Source organism: Pimephales promelas, chromosome 19, assembly GCF_988280905.1.
Source record: "Pimephales promelas chromosome 19, fPimPro1.hap1.1, whole genome shotgun sequence".
Classification (NCBI taxonomy): domain Eukaryota; kingdom Metazoa; phylum Chordata; class Actinopteri; order Cypriniformes; family Leuciscidae; genus Pimephales; species Pimephales promelas.
The window spans coordinates 12,969,264-12,990,929 of record NC_142787.1 but is presented as its reverse complement, the minus strand read 5'-3'; the positions used below and the strand labels follow the sequence as shown (position 1 = coordinate 12,990,929).

At 35.6% G+C, this 21,666-nt stretch overlaps 2 protein-coding genes across 5 annotated transcripts; one reads left to right on the top strand and one right to left on the bottom strand.

Annotated features, from left to right (window-relative positions):
• Nucleotides 1-69: 69 nt before the first annotated feature.
• On the top strand, nt 70-9,030 carry st6galnac6 (ST6 (alpha-N-acetyl-neuraminyl-2,3-beta-galactosyl-1,3)-N-acetylgalactosaminide alpha-2,6-sialyltransferase 6). Of its 3 annotated transcripts, none has more exons than XM_039661018.2 (6): nt 70-391; nt 880-941; nt 1,369-1,566; nt 3,877-4,286; nt 4,934-5,041; nt 5,846-9,030. In XM_039661018.2, exons 2-6 carry the CDS (start codon nt 918-920, stop codon nt 6,030-6,032), a joined length of 927 nt encoding a protein of 308 aa, XP_039516952.2. In that variant the 5' UTR covers nt 70-391; nt 880-917; the 3' UTR covers nt 6,033-9,030. The 3 variants fall into 3 exon arrangements, with proteins under 3 accessions (XP_039516952.2, XP_039516951.2, XP_039516953.2); XM_039661017.2 differs by having other exon boundaries at nt 73-233; XM_039661019.2 differs by lacking the exon at nt 70-391 and adding an exon at nt 412-498.
• spout1 (SPOUT domain containing methyltransferase 1) lies at nt 8,010-21,620 on the bottom strand. 2 transcript variants are annotated; one of them, XM_039661052.2, is made up of 12 exons: nt 21,486-21,620; nt 21,278-21,317; nt 18,208-18,327; nt 17,676-17,838; nt 16,485-16,574; nt 16,358-16,407; nt 16,148-16,278; nt 15,996-16,068; nt 15,287-15,385; nt 15,107-15,209; nt 13,171-13,318; nt 8,010-9,328 (listed from the first exon to the last, which is right to left on the bottom strand). In XM_039661052.2, the coding sequence occupies exons 1-12, from the start codon at nt 21,540-21,542 to the stop codon at nt 9,254-9,256; spliced, it is 1,149 nt and encodes a 382-aa protein (XP_039516986.1). In that variant the 5' UTR covers nt 21,543-21,620; the 3' UTR covers nt 8,010-9,253. The 2 variants fall into 2 exon arrangements, with proteins under 2 accessions (XP_039516986.1, XP_088980046.1); XM_089123920.1 differs by lacking the exon at nt 21,486-21,620 and having other exon boundaries at nt 17,676-17,851.
• Nucleotides 21,621-21,666: the final 46 nt, after the last annotated feature.

Sequence of the window (21,666 nt, the reverse complement as noted above, 5' to 3'; positions counted from 1 at the left end):
CATTCAACAAAGAGCGAGCGTGTGGGAGCGTTTTGATTGGTCGATTTGGTGCTGACGTTATGAGCGTTCGCGTCGCGTCGCGTCTTCGGGAAGGTAAACGAGAGGTGCGGCGCATGCGCACATGCTCCCTCGACGAAGATTATAATGAGCCATCGGAAGAACTGATGAATGATGATGATGATGATGATGATGCGCGGATACAACAACATCCAGAATAAAACCGCGACGCGTCGGTAAGAATCGCGTTCAACCGCCACCGTTGACTTTCTATGAGCAAACACGGGGGCGACGAGCCGTGAATCGGTGTATTCTGCAGGTCAGACGCGTTATCCTGAGGATCAGATGGGCTCGCGCGCTCCAGCATCACTGGCGGACACCGCTTTATTATGATGTGTGTTTCATCAATGGATGCATAAATATAATTTTGATTGAAATACTGTAATTCGGTACCTATATGTGGTGTGAATGGCCTTTACAGAGGCCCTGGAGATATGACAGGTTTGAAAATATATGTTGCACTGCTGTTCACATCAAAACATTGGATGTTTACTTATCTCTCACTCACCATTATAATCTTATCCATATTTAAATGAACAGGTCAGTTTTAAAGGTGTCAGGTTCATATACGTAACTGAATGTGTGTGTGTGTCCTGACAGACTAAACAATACATTGTTTTAATATTGTGATTCTCTGGACAAGCTGTTTCTTTATTTGCTTTTGGTTCATATTTTCATAAATGATCATGGCTTGTGTCAGTCGTTAGGGAAATGGGTTATTATGCATCAGTGCTGCATGTTATTTCTGTATATTGTTGGTATATTGTTTACATACAGGTGTAACATGCAGAAAACTGATCAGGTTTCTCTTTCTCTCTTTAGGCATGAAAACTGAAACCTGATAGAAGGGAAGAAGGAGAATGAAACTGCGGCTTGTAGATAAAGTGAGTAGAAAAAATCCCCCAAAAAATGTATTTTACAATTATTTAAATTAATGTACATAACTGGGCAAAAGTTTGGAATAATTGAATTTTTTGTAAAAATGTTTTTGAAAGGAATAATATAAAATATATATTATAAAATAAATAAATATATATAAAATATAATAAAATAAAAACTGTTCTTTTATACTGTAATAATATTTAACAATATTAATGTTTTTACTGTAATTATGATCAAATAAATGTAGCCTTGGTGAGACCTTTTTCAGAAACATACAGGTATATATTTTTTAATTATTTCAAACTTTTAAATGGTAATATATATTTCAGTAATCATTATGAAACTCCTACGTATTTAGTTGCAGTTTAAGGATCATTACATGCACATATGGATAACTGTCTGATAATGTAGAGTTTGTGTTTTACTCAGCAATGGCAGCAGGGGCAGCGGATGGTGATTTATGGGACGGTCTTCCTCATCACGACCCTCCTTATCCTCTATAGCTCAAACAGCTCAGCTGATCTGAACAGCTCCTTTAAAGTCAGCGAGATTCACCACGCGGTCAAAAACACCAACCTCAAGAAATGGGCAGGGAAGGAGGGATACCTTCCTGTTTACGGCAACAAGGTGATCAACTCTTACGAGTCAAAGGCAAAACATGGTAACGCTTCCTTTTACAGTCCTGTTCCCCATGTACATACCATGTTCTTATTATAGGAATTACAATTACTGGGTAATAACTAGGTACTAACCCTTAACTTATCCCTAACTCATGTACTTACCTCTACTGTACTGTAAAAGCAAGCGTTACCGCAAACCATTATATGTGTTTTTTTTTTTAAACCTTTAAAAACCTTAAATCTTCAAGTGCCACATTTTTTTTTTATATTAGCATATACAATTATATTAGTATTTTTATTTTAATATTAAAACATTGAAAATATATTTAAAAAATATAAATACATATATATGGAATATTAAAGTAAAATCAAATGTAAAATGAAATAAGTAAAATTATTGAAACATTTTATATAAATATATAAATATATTTGAACTTCTAGATTAGTGTTTTTGTATATTTTGAAATATATATATATATGTATAATTATATATATATATATACTGTATACAGTGGTATGAATAAGTTTTGGCACCCATGCTAAAGTTGCCTAAAAAGAGGAATAAAAAATAATCTTTTGGATATTGATCTTAATGCCTTAATTAGAAAAATGAGAAACTCCAACCTTTAAGGACACAAATTTTCTTTGTGAATGAATAATGTATCATAAATAAATAAATGTTTTTCCTTAAAATACAGGGTGCATAAGTCAGGACACCCCTATGTTAAATTCCCATAGAGTCAGGCAGATTTTTATTTTTAAAAGCCAGTTATTTCATGGATCCAGGATAATATGCATCCTGATAAAGTTCCCTTGGCCTTTGGAATTAAAATATCCCCACATCATCACACACCATTCACCACACCTAGAGATTGGCATGGGGTACTTTCCATAAGATCATCTTTCAATGCAAATCAAACCAGCTATTAGGCTAACTGAAGTAAAACCATGCCAATCTCTAGGTGTGGTGAATGGTGTGTGATGATGTGGGGATATTTTAATTCCAAAGGCCAAGGGAACTTTATCAGGATGCATATTATCCTGGATCCATGAAATAACTGGCTTTTAAAAATAAAAATCTGCCTGACTCTATGGGAATTTAACATAGGGGTGTCCTGACTTATGCACCCTGTATTTTAAGGAAAAACATTTATTTATTTATGATACATTATTCATTCACAAAGAAAATTGGTGTCCTTAAAGGTTGGAGTTTACCTCATTTTTCTAATTAAGGCATTAAGATCAATATCCAAAAGATGATTTTTTATTCCTCTTTTTATGCAACTTTAGCAGGAGTGCCAAAACTTATTCATACCACTGTATATATTGTTTTTTGTATTTTTGGTGATTTTTTGTGCCATTTATAGCATTTTGGGTGAGACGTGTGTGTATATATATATATATATATATATATATATATATATATATGAAGAGTTCAGATGCAAAAGCCTCTAAATGCCATTTGAAATTTTCTTCTTTAATGAGGATTTTTATCAAACTTGTATATTTAAGTTCAGTAATTTCACTTAAATAACAATTAATAGGTAATTATCATTGCCATTTAAGTGAAATCACTGAACTTAAATATACAAGCTTGATAAAGATGATCATTCTAGAAGAAAATTTCAAATGGCACTTAGAGGCTTTTGCATCTGAACTCTTCATATATATATTGGACACTATAAATATATTTACATTTTAAATATATAAGGAAATATAGCTAAAATTATTAAAACATTTTTCTAAAAATATATTTATATCTATATATTTTTTAATAATTTTTATTAATTTAAAATACAAATATTTTTTTAAATGTTTTAACATAAATGGTAGAATATATTTCTATGAGTAAATATAAGTTCAAATATTTTACATAAATATAAGTTTAAACATCTATATTTGCATTTTTGTATATTTTCTAATCTAAAATAACATTTTGGTTTAATTGCAAAATATATTTTTTTTTGCAGAATATAGTTTACATTGAAAATTTATTTTTAAAAATGGACAAAAATATATGAGTAAATATAAGTTAGTAAATATTGAAACAATTTTATATATATATATATTTTAACATATATTTTACCATTTTTTTATATTTTTAAATATATATTTTTTTCTGTATGGATTTTTTTTTTTACTATTTGTATATATTTTCTAATCTAACACATTTTGGGTGAATGCAAAATGTGTATATATATATATATATATATATATATTTAGGAAAATATGTATATTTTTGCATAAATAAATTTATTTGAAAAATGGCATATGTGATGAAATCTAAGTTGCTCAGTGTGGTGACCTGTTGTTTCAGAGCATGATCCTGCGCTGCCATTACTGTGCATTAGTGACCAGCTCAAGTCACATGTTGGGGACTCACGCCGGAGTCGAGATTGACCGCACGGAGTGTGTTATCCGTATGAACGACGCTCCCACATCCGGGTACGCATCAGACGTGGGGAACCGGACCAGTGTGCGCGTCGTGGCTCATTCCAGCGTGTTCCGGGTCGTCCGCAAACCTGGGGAGTTCCTCAACCGCTCAGACAGCCCTGCCATCATATTCTGGGGCCCTGCGACAAAGATCGGACGCGACGCAAAGGGAACTCTGTTCCGGCTAATCCAGAGAGTCAGCATGACCTACAGGAACTTGTCGTTCTTCGTCATCTCACCAAGCAAAATGCAGAAGTTTGACACGCTCTTTCAGAAAGAGACCGGCAGAGACAGGTAAACACCTTCAGCTCCAGATGTCCACTGCGCTTTTAACATCTTCACTTATTTATTTTCAGTGTTTTATTTCATTGTTTTAATGTAATTATTACAATCGTAACATTTGTTTTAGGGCTGAGAAATATGGCTGAAAATATTATACTTTTTTCGGTAGCACTTTACTTAAAGGGGTGTGCATGAGACTATCATGACACCTTCATAATCATGTCATGAATATGAATTAGGGTTCATGCATGTTTATGACAACTATCATTAAGTGTCATTGTTCAATTATGACATTTTTAATGCAAATCTGACAATGTTTGAGATGGCAGGTTATGATGGCACATTTTAAACAATGTCATATTTGCATTCAAAATGTCATAATTGAGCGAATGACTCTTGATGACAGTTGTCATAAACATGCATCAACCCTCCTTCAAATTCATCATGATTGAGTCATGATTATGAAGGTTTCGTGTCAGTCTTATGCACACCCCTTCAAGTAAAGTGCTACCCATTTTTTTCCATATATTTTGATATCCAAACATCACAATATTCATTCCACATGTTTGTTAGACCTGTTTTGTTCTATGTTGCATTGGTTGAGTATTGTTTTGATGGCTATATTTTCCAGTGTTTGTTATTGTTTCCTGTTTTCACAGAAAAAAGTCTCAGTCCTGGTTAAGCACAGGCTGGTTTACCATGGTGATTGCCATAGAGATGTGTGATAACATAAAGGTTTATGGGATGGTGCCGCCAAACCATTGTGGGTAAGATAAAAGTTTCACGCCGGTGTTGAATTGGAAAAGAATAAATTTCACTGTATCATTGTGAAAAATACTTAATTTCCAAATACTTCATTTCAATACTTATTCCGATGGCCTCATGGGCGGCACTTTATTATGTAGCGCAGTTGCACTTTGGGTGACTTGAGTTTAAGTCCCGGCTCGGGAACCTTTCTCGATCCTGTCCTGCGCTCTCCCACTTCACTTCCTGTCTGGGAATACTGGATCCTGTCCTATCTCAATAGAGCGCAACAGTTGAACGTATAACGATAACTTATAAACCTACTGTATAGAGACAGCCCTACTGTGAGCTAAATTATTTTTTAAATAATCATGTTTAAAAGTCAAATCTATGATGATAAACTGTATTACCCATGATGCTGTACAGAAAATTCCACCAATCCGAGTCAAAACAAGCTAAACGCACCAGAATATCTCTTTAGCTCCGCCCACTCCCATGAAGCACTGCGAATTACTAAATCAATCCGGTCTTCCTATGCTCTCAAAATACTTAAATATTTTAAAATATATATGCATATTTTGTCAAACTTTTAAACTACAAAAAAGTAATTTTATATTTCTCATCGGTTTTGTAATGCTTTCCCTCACTAATGTCCACAGTTTTCCCCTTATTTTTTCTTCAAATCAAAGTTTGTAATGTTGTGGTTCACCTCGTAGCTGATTGGCTTATGAAAAAGTGGGCGGGCACCGTTGCTTTCTATAAATGCAAAACAAATGATCTAAGAATAAATCAATTAAATATATTCTCCTGAATTGTCTTCCTTGTAGGAGACGCCCTCAGCCCAAACGAATGCCCTATCACTATTACAAACCCCGAGGTCCAGACGAGTGTGTAACGTACCTGCAGAACGAGAGGGGGCGCCGTGGATCACACCATCGCTTCATCACTGAGAAACAGGTGTTCGCACGCTGGGCCAAGCAGTACAACATTAGCTACGCCCACCCAACGTGGTGAGCAACTTAACAATCCAACGTATTCCACCTGGTGAGTTGGATCCAACATGGCGGCTTTTGTAACTGTGTGACCTTCTGATCCAAAATGGCTGCCATTTCGAATGCATTGCCTGCTCAGAAACTTATCCAGGATGGCTGCTGGTTTCTCTTTGATTTGGATTAGTGACTGAGCCAAAATGGAGGCCATTCAGGGATCCAGGAACAAGCAAAGGGCGGACAATCTTTGTTTTTCTTCGGAAAATGAACAGATGATGGAACTTTATTGTCTTGAGCATGAGTTTTTCCAAAACATCTACATATTACTGCCTTCTCTTATACAGTTTATCACCCATAATCAATCATTTCTCAGAGAATTGAGGCCTTTTGGGACAAGAAAGAGCAAATCCTTTGTGTCGGTTGCCAAATGGAAGATTCAATCACATCTCGTGGTACAATCAACACATTTGAATGTTAGTCATGTGAAAATGTCAAGAGAATAGGAATGAGAATTGAAACAACTTTACAAGATTGTTTTATTTTGTAAATAAGAACTATGTAAATTATTCCAAAACAAACAAAAAATATTTTTACATGTTTATATGGTTTTAAAATGCCCTAAACAAAACAATATTACAATAAACTATAGAAAAAAACACACTTTTTCAACAACCAGGTAAAGGGTCGTTTTAAATCACATTATTTTCAGATAAACACCACATCTTGTGTATTGTTTTGGGAAGCTATTGGAATGAAAGTTATTTATCCCTTTATTTCTGAGAACGATAACTATATTGGCGTCCACATCAGCGGATGATTTTGTTGTGTTTATATCCAACACAACGAAAGAGCTCAAGCTCTTTAAAGCAGGATGGATTCTGATTGGCTGGCAACATTTTTATTATTCACCAGCTGGACAAAATTGTTCTGAATGTGATTCAAACGATATTGTTTCTCTGTGGCGTTATCGTGAGTTGTGATGTGTGGACTCTGCTATTCTTTAACACTTCGAATGATTTTTAGAACTACATCTTTATGGTTATCACTATAGTTATTATATTTGTTATGAATGGGTCTTAAAGGAGTAGTTCACTTTTAAAAAAACTTTTGCTGATAATTTATTCACTCCCATGTCATCCAAGATGTCCATGTCTTTCTTTCGTCAGTCGAAAAGAAATTAAGGTTTTTGATGAAAAAATTCCAGGATTTTTCTCCATATAATGCACTTCAATGGGAACCAAATGGTTCATGGTCCAAAAGACAGTTTCAGTGCAAACTGTTCAAAGCGCTTTAAACGATTCTAGACGATCAATAAGGGTCTTATCAAGCGAAACGATCAGTCATTAAAAAAAACAAAGTTTTTTCTCTGTTCTGAGATGCGCGTTTGTGACTCTCCTGTTCGAACTCGTTCATCAAAATGAACAAATCTTTTTCCGAGAAAAAAATTGTTCAATTTGATCACAGAACAGAGCAAGGCGAGCATTTGAGCTTATAAAGCTTTTTTTGTTTTTAAATAAGCAATCGTTTTGCTTGATAAGACCCTTTTTCATTGTCTGAAATCGTTTAAAGCCCTTCGAACATTTTGCACTGAAACTGTCTTTTGGACCTTGAACCGTTTGGTTCCCATTGAAGTCCATTATATGGAGAAACATCCTGGAATGTTTTCATCAAAAACCTTAATTTCTTTTCGACTGAAGAAAGAAAGATATGGACATCTTGGATGACATGGGGGTGAGTAAATTATCAGCAAAAGTTGTTTTAAAAGTGAACTACTCCTTTAAGTCATTTGAAAACTGACCAAATGTCAATCAGAGTCGAGCTTCATTAAAACATCGACTACAAGAACTTGTCAGGGTAATTTTTTGCCACAAAATCTTTGTTTTACAGGCCTACAGTATCTAGTAGCATTCATATGTTTTGCATTTTATGATCATTGACCCAGTTCTCATTACAAAACATGGAAATTGATTTTAATTTAACAGTATGTGTACATGATGTCATATTTGTGTGTTTTTTAAATACTGAGCTAAATATACATCTACTAACATCTTACTGGACCTAAAATTGGCTTCATGTAAAATATATTTTTAACAATGATTTTGATTGTGGGTGAAATATGACCTGGACATATCTTTGTGAAGTTCAACCAAAAAGATTATTATATTATATTCATCAACACCAACAATCACACACAATACTGTTGCGTTGAAAGTGTGTCAGTAGTGTGTGTAAAGGCCTTTCGATTTATTTTGACCCAGAAGTAGTTCTGAAGTTATTGATCAGTTGTACAATTTGAGTGTTTCCGGCTACAGCTGTTAGTGTACACACACACACACATTTAAATATGACATTATGACTGAATCGCTTTATTTCTAAATATGTTCATGACTGTTGTAAATGCTCAGCCCTCATTGGAGGATGCCTTTTCTGGCACTGCGCTTTCATTGGAGAACTCAAGTTGGTAACAGGAAGTGGTAGTTCGGGTAACTAATGTGCTGCTTTGAATGTCTTGCCTTCGATTTGTACGAGACCCATAAATAACAGCTGATCTGCTGATAAATAACAAAACCGCATTAAGTTGATCTTGCATCTCCAATGACACCTAAAATAAATAATCAAGTGTAAAAAAAAAATCAACAAGCATGAGAAGAACTCAAAGCTTTGAATGACGTAAACATCCCAAACGTAACGTTTCATTTACACGTCCTGCCTGAAAGATCTCGATTATCACCTGTAACGTTGAAACCTTCAGAGTATTTATTTGCTTTTCAACGATTACGTTCTTGGAAATCAACCTTCTGCACAATGACAAGAGCAGAGGGATTGTGGGTAATCTATTGAGATTAATTGATTTGCACAGGGTTTCAGACTGAAATCACTATGTACTATTATTATGATAATGATGATTATTACTCATGGTTGCAGTATTATGACAGTATGGGCTGATTGTTTTGCTCTTCACTCATTATGAATGTTCTTTACATGCCTGTCTTAAAAAAATAAACGTATACCTTTGAAGCAGATTCTTGAGTCTCATGATTTGTTTCTGAACAATATTCATGACAATTCACTGATACAAACTAATAGAGTCGATACAAAAAGATTCACAGAATGTACATTGATAAAGAATGCAAAAGCTGTATACACTTTAAATTCATAAGAGATCCAAGATTTTAGATTTGAGTGCACACTTGGTCTGCTCAACTTGTTCTACTTCCCATAGTCCTTCAAAAGTACTTCCTGTGGTCATCTTTTGGACAGGTCAGGTAATACAGCTGCGATTTTCTCCCTGAGTCCTGATAAACTGATCAATAGGGCCTCCTGCAAGAAAGACAATATTTAATGTACTGCAGCAGTTAAACGAGAAAGAAAACATGAACGTTTCTAGGGGGGAAATGCGGCTGGGTATTGACACAAATGTCTTGATTTAATTTGATTCATTTGGATATATCTCAGGTACAGTGTCCTTTTTTTAAAGAAATAAAGAAAAAAGTCTCTCATCTAATGCAGGGTTGCTCATATTGACCATTTAACCATTAACCAAAAGAAAAAATTTGACTGATTAATACTATCAGTTATAAAGGTACAATATGCAGGATTTTTTGCCACCAGGGGTCGCTAACCTCTTACAATAACAAAGGCGAATATTAATGACGTATATTCCGCATTAAGCGACTACATGACTAGAATGAGGCAGGGCGCGATTGCTAGACGTAAACCAGCGCTACACGCAACATGAGTCCCGCGGACATAAAGGAATGAGGACATTTCATTCTACCGAACTACACGCAAGTGCTGAATAATACTCACACAGGTCAGTTAATCAGACGAATTAAACTTGAGGTAACTGTAAAGAATCTCGGCTTAAAGGAGCTGTATGTAAGAAATTTATTTCAAATAATCATAAAATGGCCCTGATATGTCACTAGACATTAAGAAATCATGTTCATTTCAAATACTTACCGTATTTTCCGGACTATAAGTCGCACTTTTTTTCATACCTTGGCTGGTCCTGCGACTTATATATCAAAATTACCAAGATTTACTCGTCACAGGATCGCTGACGGCCCCAGATTATTATTTGCGAGTTTTTGATGTATTTGTGGTATGACGTGAATGCATCATTTGCCGAAATTGGGGGTGACATTACCGTCTACAGCCACGAGAGAGCGCTCTATGCGCTCTAGACTACAGCTACGGTAGTTTTACCGCTGAAAAAAGTAACAGAAAATTAGCTTTACGGCAACCGGGAGGATGCGCCATGCAACTTTCCAGCAAGTCCTTGGATGGGTCGACACTGCATGGACTGCAGTGACAACCGAAACCATCCTGTCGGGATTCAGAAAGGCTGGAATAACCGGAACTGATGCCGAGTCTGACGACAGCCCCGCAGAAGAGGAGACGGCACTTCATCTTCCTCCGGAAATAGCGGAGTTGTTCAGAAGCGACACGGAGGATAAAGAATTCAAGGGGTTCAGTGATATGGAATAAGATCGCGGGAGCTTGGTGAAATTGCTTTACCGATAACTGTTGGATTCGCTGTCTTGTTTTGTTATTTTATCCTATTCAGCCTCTCAGGTATGTTCTTTATGCTATTCTTGTGTAGCTAACTGTTGATGTGTTACGTTAACAACATACCGGACACATATTCAGCCTGTTGTTCTTTGTGCTATTGTGTGTAGCTGAATAACTTAAATGCCTTCTGTTTTAATGAATTAAAGTCTGTTTAAATAACTTTTTCTTGGTCTTGGATTTTGTTAAATAAATTTCTAAATAAATGTGACTTATAGTCCAGTGCGACTTATATATGTTTTTTTTTTCCTCATCATGACGCATTTTTGGGCTTATGCGACTTATACTCCGGAGCGACTTATAGTCCGGAAAATACGGTATATCACTGACAACAGTAGTCTGGCCAGGATATTGTCATTTAAAAAGTGAAGTTGCAGCCCTCAACTGTCATGTTGTGTTTTGGTCTGATGCTCCACCCTCCACCGATCTACCAATCATGAAGTCAGTAGTGTTGCAGCATTCGGGTTGCCAGCTCTGCTCTAGTTACCACAGCTACAGATACAAACGTGTGGGATAAAAAAAATGTTGGATCCTGCATCTTATCTGGCAACCTCGAGTCAGGGGGGAGGGAGGGGATACACCGCTCTACAGTAGTTTGAAACTGATTGCAGTACCAGTTTTGGCCACAATCTTACATACAGCTCCTTTAAGGCTTATAGCTCAATTTGAATTTCGGGGAAAAATATTCAACAGTTATTAATCTCTGATCAACAAATTATTGAATATAGCTTGAACTGAGTCCTTACACAGGAGTGTTTTGGTGTTATCAGACTCATGTCGTTCACTGCAGTGCCGTCGCATAGACTGTATATAAAAAGGAGAGAGGCTCAGGAGTGTGCATGCACGTCACATCCGATGGATTTCGCAGAAAATCCGACCCAGAGACTTCACATAGAAAGGAATACTGGCCTTCAGAGGTAATAGCAAAACCCAACAAGTGGATCATTGTAATGTGTGATTACAACCCCTTCACACACAGGCAATAAAAAAGGATTCCTTTTAGAAGAAAAGTTACATATAGCACCTTTAAGTTAAAAAAATATTTAGTGTAGGCCTATTTTATGTTTTTATTTTATTCTGTTTTTCTCCGTTGTCACTGTCAAGTGTGTGAAAATTTGATGTGAATCCAGGTTCTGTTGTTGATCCAGGGTTCCAGACTGCGACCATTTTTTGAGAATGTGCGAGTTAAAATTTCATGTGGTCGCATATGTGCGAGTGGACGCTCGCGCAACAGAACGCCGTTGTATCAGCTTCTGCAGTCCGTAACTTATGTTCAAAATGAACGAGTAGGCTACATTCCAAACCGTGTTTTTGACTTATCCTGAATCACTACGGTACGCCTATAATAAGTGTTTATATTCTGACTATTTTATCCCGGGGTCTACTCGGATGCCGAGTTGCCCAGTGCCTGCGTGACTCGCCATAGACATTAATGGAGAGAAGTAGCTCCGGCTACAGTGTTCTTCCGCAAGACACGTGCAGTTTATTTATTGACGAACGTAGACATCACGCACATTGCACTCTGATGATGGAACGCGCCAATTACGAATTCATAAATGAAGGCATATAAAACTGAAATGTCTCACAAAACATGAGAACGTGCCCCTTCATACGTCTTTTCAGCGGTTAGATGAGAGTAATCGCTCGACTGAGGAAAAGGAAATTATTATAAAATGCAGAAGGTAAGGAGTGTGACATTTTGTTTACAACTATAAACTTTGATAACGAAAAATCTGTATTAGCTTATTATAATACTCTAATCTTTTAAAATGTAATGTATGCATTTGAATGTTTAATGGTTTTTAAAAGATAGAAAGGTGATGCTGATAGAAAGAAGAGATAATAAATAGATAGACCGACCAACCGACACACAGACAGACAGATAGATAGACAGATACATAGACAGATACATAGACAGAAAGACAGACAGACAGACAGACAGACAGACAGACAGACAGACAGACAGACAGACAGACAGACAGACAGACAGACAGACAGACAGACAGATAGATAGATAGATAGATAGATAGATAGATAGATAGATAGATAGATAGATAGATAGATAGATAGATAGATAGAGAGGATACAGTAGATTATGATTCAAATGTAAATAGATAGATTGTAAATTAATTAAATTTACTGTCCAAAATCCATGAAAATCCTGAAATTTGTATATTATATATTACAGGTATCTATGCTGCAACCCAGAAAGCCTTTGCTAGCTTTGGTCATTTAAAACTACTATTCATCAGCATGCATGCATTGATTAATCCAATGGCATGTAGCCAAAAAAAAAAGAAAAAAAAAAAGTGGGACCAAATCAAATAGTTCAACCAGTGGAAAAGTTAGTCTGGAGCCCTGTGATCTGTCCTGCTGTTTGCACGTTAAAATAAACCTGTGAAAATTTTTTAGTAATTTTAATGGGTCAAAGACACTCGTCAATTTTATTTTTAGGCTATCATAATCTTATCAGTTAATGGTTAATACTCGAGAAAACGAGTGGCGGTTGTCGGAGCAAAAATGAGCATCCCTACATGAAACCCCGTCAGTATTACATTAAAGGTTAAATGAAACATGTATTTTTCTGTCACCTCGGTGCGGATGGTGCGACTGCCCTGGCCAGGACAGGTGTTGAGGTAAAGGTCAAAGAGCACGCTGGGTTCAGTGACGCTCAGATTCTCATCGGCATCAACGCTGGCCTCCAACCCCTGAAGACCACCGAACACCACCAGCATGTGCCTGACAGAGAACAAAGTCGAGTTTCATTTCTCAGCCAATTAAAACACAGCATATTTAAACCTGTTAACTGTCAGTCCAACTTTTTTAACCAGAAAACCACATATACAAATTAAATTGCAATTTAATTAGAGATAAAAGAGGCCGAAGTTTAGTCTCTTAAAGTAGACATGGCAGATTATTGAAGTGAAAAAACGTACACAATTTACTAAACATGTTTTATGCTAAAACTGCTAGAAAAAAATCAAAACCATAAATCTAAACAAACTGTTTTCCAAATTTGAGGTTGATATCTCAAAATATGAGCTTTTAGTAAGATTCTCTTATGGCGTAGTACAAAACTTCCACTAGTCCTACAAGCTCAGTGATGATCCATATAAAGATGCACATACGTCTCGCATGATTGTAGTGAAATGATATATATAATTATATACAATTCACACTGTTTAAGAAGTAGACATCATATTCAGAAGTATTATAGGCAGTAGGGTAGTATTTGCAACCTCAAACACATTAAAAGCCAATGCAAAAAATAACCTGGATTTGCATTACAAGTCATGCACAAGACATGATGCATCACACATGGAAAATATAACATATTTCTTTATATTTCAAACCTGAATGTTATCTTTTGAACACTTATCATGAAAACGTACAGAGCCCTGCACGACACGCAGACAAAACATAAATATCATAGCCACAAATTAAGAATTTATTCCCTCATTTTATTAAATTGTGGGCGTGATTTACACATTTGTTCCCGGGGTTAAGCTAAATTGTGGCCACAAATTAAGAATTCATTCCCATGATTTATTAATTTGTTAATTGTCGTCACGTAACGTTGTAATAATTCAATCCCTCATTTAGATTAAAATAAAACAAGGGAACAAATTATAACAGCGAGGCCATGATTCATGCCCATGTTTAACTAATTAGTTCCCTTGTTTTAATTGAACTTAAGCGAAAAACTAATTATTACAGCGTAGCCATGATTTAGCAAAACGAGGGAACATTGTTCAAAAACTTAATTCATGGCCACAATTTACTAATTCATTCCCTTGTTTGATTAAAATCGTGGCCATGAATTACGAAAATTAAAGGGATACTCCATTTTTTTCGAATATAGGCTCATTTTACTGCTCCCCCAGAGTTAAACAGTTGGCTTTTACCGTTTTCGAATGTATTCAGCCGATTTTTTGATATTTAGAAGAATATCAGTAACCAGACAGTTTCTGGTCTCATTGACTTCCATAGTATATTTTTTTCCTACTATGGAAGTCAATAAGACCAGAAACTGTCTGCTTACTGATATTCTTCTCAATATCAGAAAATCGGGTGAATGGATTTGAAAACGTTAAAACTCAACTGTTTAACTCTGGGGGAGTGGTAAAATGAGCCTATTTCCAAAAAAAAGTGGAGTATCCCTTTAATAAAACAAAGGGAATTAATTCCCCACTATATATTTTTTTTTTCCCGATAAAACCTAACCAAGGTTTCTACCGATCTTTCATGACTGTATATTTCAAAATAAATGCCCGAACTCGACTTGTGACGCTGATGAGTAATCTTGTTGCACATGAATAGTTTACTTTTGCTATATCATGTCTATCGGAAAACAGTGACCAAATATGAAACCTGGAGTCTGAAAGCTTTCAAACTATACAGTTTGTCAAAATTACTTTAGGTTTAGAATAAGTTAAAAATAGGTAAAAGCAAACATCCCAGTGACACTTTCAGATACATTCATCAGCCATAAAATAAGACTCAGGCAGAAACCCGCGCAAAACTCACTTGAATGGAGATAGAGATACGTGATCTGCGTTGTTTCCTTTCTCTGATGTGCCAATGGTCAGATCATATCCATCTTTATACGGACACTCGGTGAACACAGCGCCTACGCAAACACAAACACACTTTAGCACCTGCTGGAGAATTAAGAATAAAATAAATGAATAAATGTGAAGTACTCACTGAGACAGGAAGCCAATCGGACGCTGTATCCCCAGTACAGCCCACCTTCAGTCCTCGGCACATGAGGAGCCACAACTACACCTTTATACACTCTCCCATCTGAAACACACACACACACACAGGGTTAAAAAAAACAGATATGAAAACTAGTTTAGCTTTAGTGTCCACCTTATTTTTAAGCAGAAGTAAGCTATTTTTGTGAATGTGCGAGACTTCAGATTCATTAGCCGCTATAGTGTGCATTAGTGGCCGCCCACTTTTTCATCAGCGCTGGTTCTGGAAGTATTCTTCCATATTTTAAGTTAAAAATACATTTCAAACAAGCATATATTGAAATATGTCAGTATTTTGAGAAAGTAGGGAGATCTAACACACTTCATGGGAGTGGGCAGAGCTAAAGAGCTCATAGCTTGTTTTGACTCTCTGGTGGAATTTTCTGTACCGCATCATGGGTAATGTAGTTTTTCAGCAGAAATTCCACTGTTAAACAGACTAAGTTGAAATAACATGGACTGACGGCTTCGAAAAAAGCAAATTCCATTGATTAACAACCTTGTAGCTCACAGTAAGGCTGTATTTAAAGGTTTATAAGTTATAGTTAAAAATTAAAAAAATTGACTGTAAAATAAAAAAATAAAAGCAATTTCAAAATATGGATAGAAACTATAGTATATAAATATAGTATAATAAACAAGCAGAGTGTGTATACCTTTGTTTTGGCTCTTGTTGAGCTGTACAGTCACTCTCAGGCCCATCTTAAGCTGTTTATCGATCTGAACTTCCTGTAGACAGAATAAAGAGATTGAGGTCCTTTCCTGTTCAATGAAAGGCCAATCAGTCTGCGTGTCTTTAAACACACACCTTCCTCATCCCGCAGTTGACGAAGGACCCTTTCCCCGGTTTGCTTGGCCGATCGAGCACCACCCCCTCTCGAAACTCCGCCTCCTCGTCCATGCGCATGTGATGCGGGCTGTCCAAAGGATTCAACAGACCTGAAACACACACATTTGAACCGATTATGCAAACATTCGGCTCTAAAACACCATCAGTATTAGATTATGTGACACTCACCAGCAAACTGCAGGTCTGGATGCTTCGGGAAGAAAGATTTCCGCAGATATCTGCACACAACACAGATGTGATGCCTAAACGTCTAGATGCACATTACTATGACACAAATCTGAGTGACAGCACTCACTGTGGACACTCGAGGTATTGCAGGATGCGTGCGAGCTGGACGCAGGCCTGGCCTTTCTTTCCAATGCCTTTGAACTCTCCCTCAACGCTCCTGAAATATAAAGACAATGTTTTGAAGCTTGGACAGAGCAGTCATATTGATAACACTGCTGTATGAAATCCTATACGTTTTAAACTAATATTGGGGGGCTGATTAGAATAAAATAGTGCCTGTTTTGCTTTACCACACTTTATCACATATTATGTGTGGTTGGTAGCAGTAGCACTTTTGCTTTTGACGACCATTTCCAAGGTTAAGTCGTCTTGTATTATTATTTAATCAACAGAAAAAACTGCCACAATGACATGATCCCTCTCTTCCTCTGAACCAATTACAAACATTTGCTCATTTATCGGCCGATTTTCATTATCTTAGCATTATTTAATGCCTAATCCATGATTTCAAGGTTAGAATTATATGCAAACATGACCCAGATGTTTTCGGCTACATCTGTGGGTGTTTTACTACATCCAAACAGTGACAGAAAATGACAGAATTTGTGAATAAAAAAGCCTATTTATAACCTTGTGTTCAAATAAAGTTCTTTGACATTAAACAGGCATTTTATATGTCATTTAATTGACATTAAACTGAACATATTTTGCAGACTGTGATCTAAATTATACCTTTTTTAATACTAGTAATTAAAATCTTTAACATTTGACTGCTTCTGTTATTTTGATGAACTGAGATGCACATACATATATGAAATAACTTCAGTCTTAAAGGGATACTCCACTTTTTTTGGAAATAGGCTCATTTTACCACTCCCCCAGAGTTAAACTGTTGAGTTTTACCGTTTTCGAATCCATTCAGCCGATTTTTTGTTATTTAGTAGAATATCAGTAACCAGACAGTTTCTGGTCTCATTGACTTCCATATTAGGAAAAAAATATACTATGGAAGTCAATGAGACCAGAGACTGTCTGGTTACTGATGTTCTTCTAAATATCAAAAAATCATCTGAATACATTCGAAAACAGTAAAACTCAACAGTTTAACACTGGGGGAGTGGTAAAATGAGCCTATTTCCAAAAAAGTGGAGTATCCCTTTAACATTCAACTAGTATGTAATGTAAACTGTATGTGATGACTTTCATTGATATAATCACAGAATTGGTTGTTAATATGCAGGGCTGTGCAGCGACTCACTTTGCATCCTCCCCGCCCATCTCATCAAATATGACCACCTCATCCACACAGAACACGCCACAGGCCCGGGCGATCTGACCCGCCAGGTACGTCCGCAGCTCCGGTGACTGAGCATTATCCATCACTGAGCCAGGCAAAGCCACGCTCAACGTATACACACGACCTGGCAAGACAAACTAGTACGGTTTTACTCAAGTATTGTACTATATTTTACAGAGCTGCACGATTAATCGTTAAACACCCATGCGATCTTATTCAGAAATGACAACGATTTGTCTGTCTATTACACCTTTGACAAGTACGATCACAGCGGTTCATTCAGATCTGAGCCAAAGAGAGCCAGTGTCATGTAAATGTATGCAACTGATTTACAACGACACAGTATCATTATTTCTGTCTTACAACAATTCATATTATCATAGAAATTATGAGATAAATGTTTATAGTTGGGCCACTCTGGGAGTCTAAAAGCCCTGGTCTAGTACACATTATATATGTACACAATTTAGTATATACCAAAGCTCTCTCTCACCTTTACTTTCCTTCTCTTCATGCTGAACCTGCTGCTTATTCTCCTCCTCTTTCTCCTGCTTCTGTTTCTCCAGCTGCTTGATGAGTTTGCTCTCTTTGCGTTGTCTCTTCTCCTCTTTCTCTGGGGATGAAGACAGAGACACACACTTTAATATGACCGTGAGAGGAGCTTTACATAATAATCTTAAGCCTTATGCATCCTGAGTCGTTTTTGATACATTAAATCATTTCTAAGGCCTCTAAAGTAGAACATGATCAAAAAACCTGTTGCACACAATCTACTTGCCTTCTGTCGTCTGATTGATAGTTTAGACTTGTAGCAAGTAAAAGGTGTTTTAGTATAGTTGTAAAAATGTCCTCACGTGTCTTTTTATATTGAGAAATATGTTCATAAATGTAAACAAGATCATTGATATTTCAAGATAAACACTACTGGACTGAATCAACTTAGGTTTACTGGAGGATTCCAGACCTAATTTATTATAAAAGAAATCATGTTCAAATGTATCAAATATGAATATGATCATCAGGCTTTTAGAGGAAGGTTTATTTGTTAATCTCTCAATGAGCATTGTATTACATTGCAGTATGTACAGAGCTTTGATCATAAAACTAAGAATTAAAAAAATCATCTTACTAAGAGATATTATTGGCAGATATAGAGTGATGACTGATATTAATATGCATGTATCTTACACTGTTATAAAGATCTCATTGAATTTCAACAGAATCTTTAGAATTTCATAATTTTCCATATAAATATCAGAATCTGCATAAAATTGCACATTTTTGCTCATCTTGAGCCTCTAGGTATAATTTAAGTGTTTTTTCCTCCTCGAACAAGAGCTCCATATGGGTCAATGACGTGACGCTTGCTTTTTCTGTCCGACTGAACTTTTTACCAATTAATAAACATTAAAATTAATAAAATTATAACATGTATGTCTACCACCTCCCTTATACATATGCCCACTCTTATTTCTCTAAAACTAATTGTTTATTGGCATTTTCTGCCACCTGAAGTGTGAAAACATCATGTGGGGCGACCGTCCGGCCTTGACTTCTGTTTGGACAACTGGTATTAAATCAAACTAAAATAATTTAAATATAATCCTTACCCTATTTGGCATAATTTTGAATTTGTTTTCCATTGATTGACAAAGTTATGAAACATTTGTACACACATTTCAATCATAATAAACAAACAAATCTTGTCCGAAGATGTTCATTATCTGAAATATCATCTGGGGCGACCATCAAGAAAATACAAATAAGGGACTTATATTCTGATAATCATCTCAAAGAGGATGTTGCATCAGCCAGCCTCATGGTGAGGGTCCCACAGAGACAACTAGCAGGTGAGTTGCCACTCTCATTTTTACAAACAAATCCTCTTTAAAACTGCTGCAGTGTATACGTCACATTTTGATATCATGTGGGGCGACCAACCTAAAACTGTAAATTATAAGTTTTATACGCAAATCTTTATTTTTAAATTTGTAAATTGTAAATTTGTCAGTGATATGTGGTTAGAAGAAGCTAACTTGGGCTCTATAGCTAAGCATTAGCCTGTTATACTTGATTAAACTTGAAAATATCATCTGGGGCGACCAAGCATCATGTGGGGCGACCGCCACTGATTGCTTAAATTATAGAAAACACATATCATGTATTTGTAGTTTCTGTATGCAAATGTTTACATTCATTATATGCATTTAGTTGTTTTAAATAACTTTCTAAATTTCACCACATATTTTTTCTAAATTTCAATAATTTCCCTGCTACTTCAGAGAGGACTAAGCTTACTTCTTTTTGATTATTATGTTTTTTATCAAAGAAATGTGTGAATATTAAGCATTCATTCTACTTTTTCCAATTCTTTTTCTAACTCTGTGTATGTTTAAATATACGTTTTTTTCTAGATGGCCCCACTAACAAGCAAAGAAAAGACTGCTCGCTACAGGCAGCGGAAAATGCTGTTCAATGTGTCTGCAGAATGCTGCTATATTCAACTGTTAAATGAAAATAGTAATGAAAATGCAAACATTGCATGTTTAAGTGATTAATGGAATGAAAATGAAAAAGGAAAATGCTGTTCAATGTTATGTCCAAGCGTTTAATGCATTAGTATTGAACATTTTAATATGATGGTTTTGTGTCAAATGAAATAGTGAGGAAACTGTTAATGTTATGAAATGTGTCAAATGAAATGGATATGCTGATTCTTCATAAAATTTCATTAAATATGCTGATTCTTCATAAAATTCCATTAAATGTGTTTTAACTATCAAAATCATTGAATAGTCTTAATTGCCTGCTGTTTTTCATCATGTGGGGCGACCATTTGTCATGTGGGGTAACCAACTATATTCAATTCTGCAGTAAATTCAAAAAATAATATCTGTCCATTTTGGTTGAAATATAATTTATTGGTATAACATCAATAAGTGGATACTATATCTACACATTTTAAATCAGTTTTATGGATTTTATGAGTAAAAAAAATATGTAATTGCTTTATAAGGATGACACTGCCATTATAGATAAAAATGTATTTAACATCATTTGCAATAAATGAAAGGACACATGAGTATATCTTTCTTAAACAGTTCAATTAATTACTGATACTTCTTAAAATATAACTTATGCAAAGGAAATCTATTAATTATAAGATAAATTACGGTCGCCCCAAATGACTTTTTTAAGGTCATTGCCCTATTCATTTGAGTTTAAAAGCACTAAAATATCTTTGTTTGAAGTTTTCACACACTTGCATGTGTAGACTACACTCCACATGTTTAGAAAATAGACAAATATATTATTATTTCAAGTATTTTAAAAATGGGCCTCTCAAAGGCCTTATACGTCATTGACCCATATTTTCACTACATCATATTATATGAGCCATTAAAGCCTTGATGGGCCAAATATACAAAACACAACACATACGCAAACATTTTTTGATTATTTATGACTATTATCAATGAGAGATTTTTGACACGAAATAGGAATTCCAACTTGATGTCAAAAATGTTTCTGTAAATGTAGAATATTTTCAAGTTGTCACTTACTTTGTCCTTTCCATTTCCTCCAGTTTAATCTCTCCTCACCCTACAAATTGAAATATTATAAACACGGTGACATTAAACTGACATAAACAGTGTTTTTGGTGTCTTAAATCACTAATGTGAAACAAAACAGCTTGGTAACGAATTTAATTTTATAGCTCCAAATTTATAACAACCACATAAATGCGAAAAACACAAAATAAGTTCAAACCTCTTTATTTGGTGGTTGATTTGCTTTAATTTTCTTTACTGGAGGTTCATCAGCCATGCTGTCCTGTGTGTATCACGTCTATAACGATCCCCGAGAGAACAAAGGCTCAATATTTGGTTCCTAACGTTTCTTTGCAAACACTGAATTATTTGCTACTTTGCACCACGGACATTAACTCCTA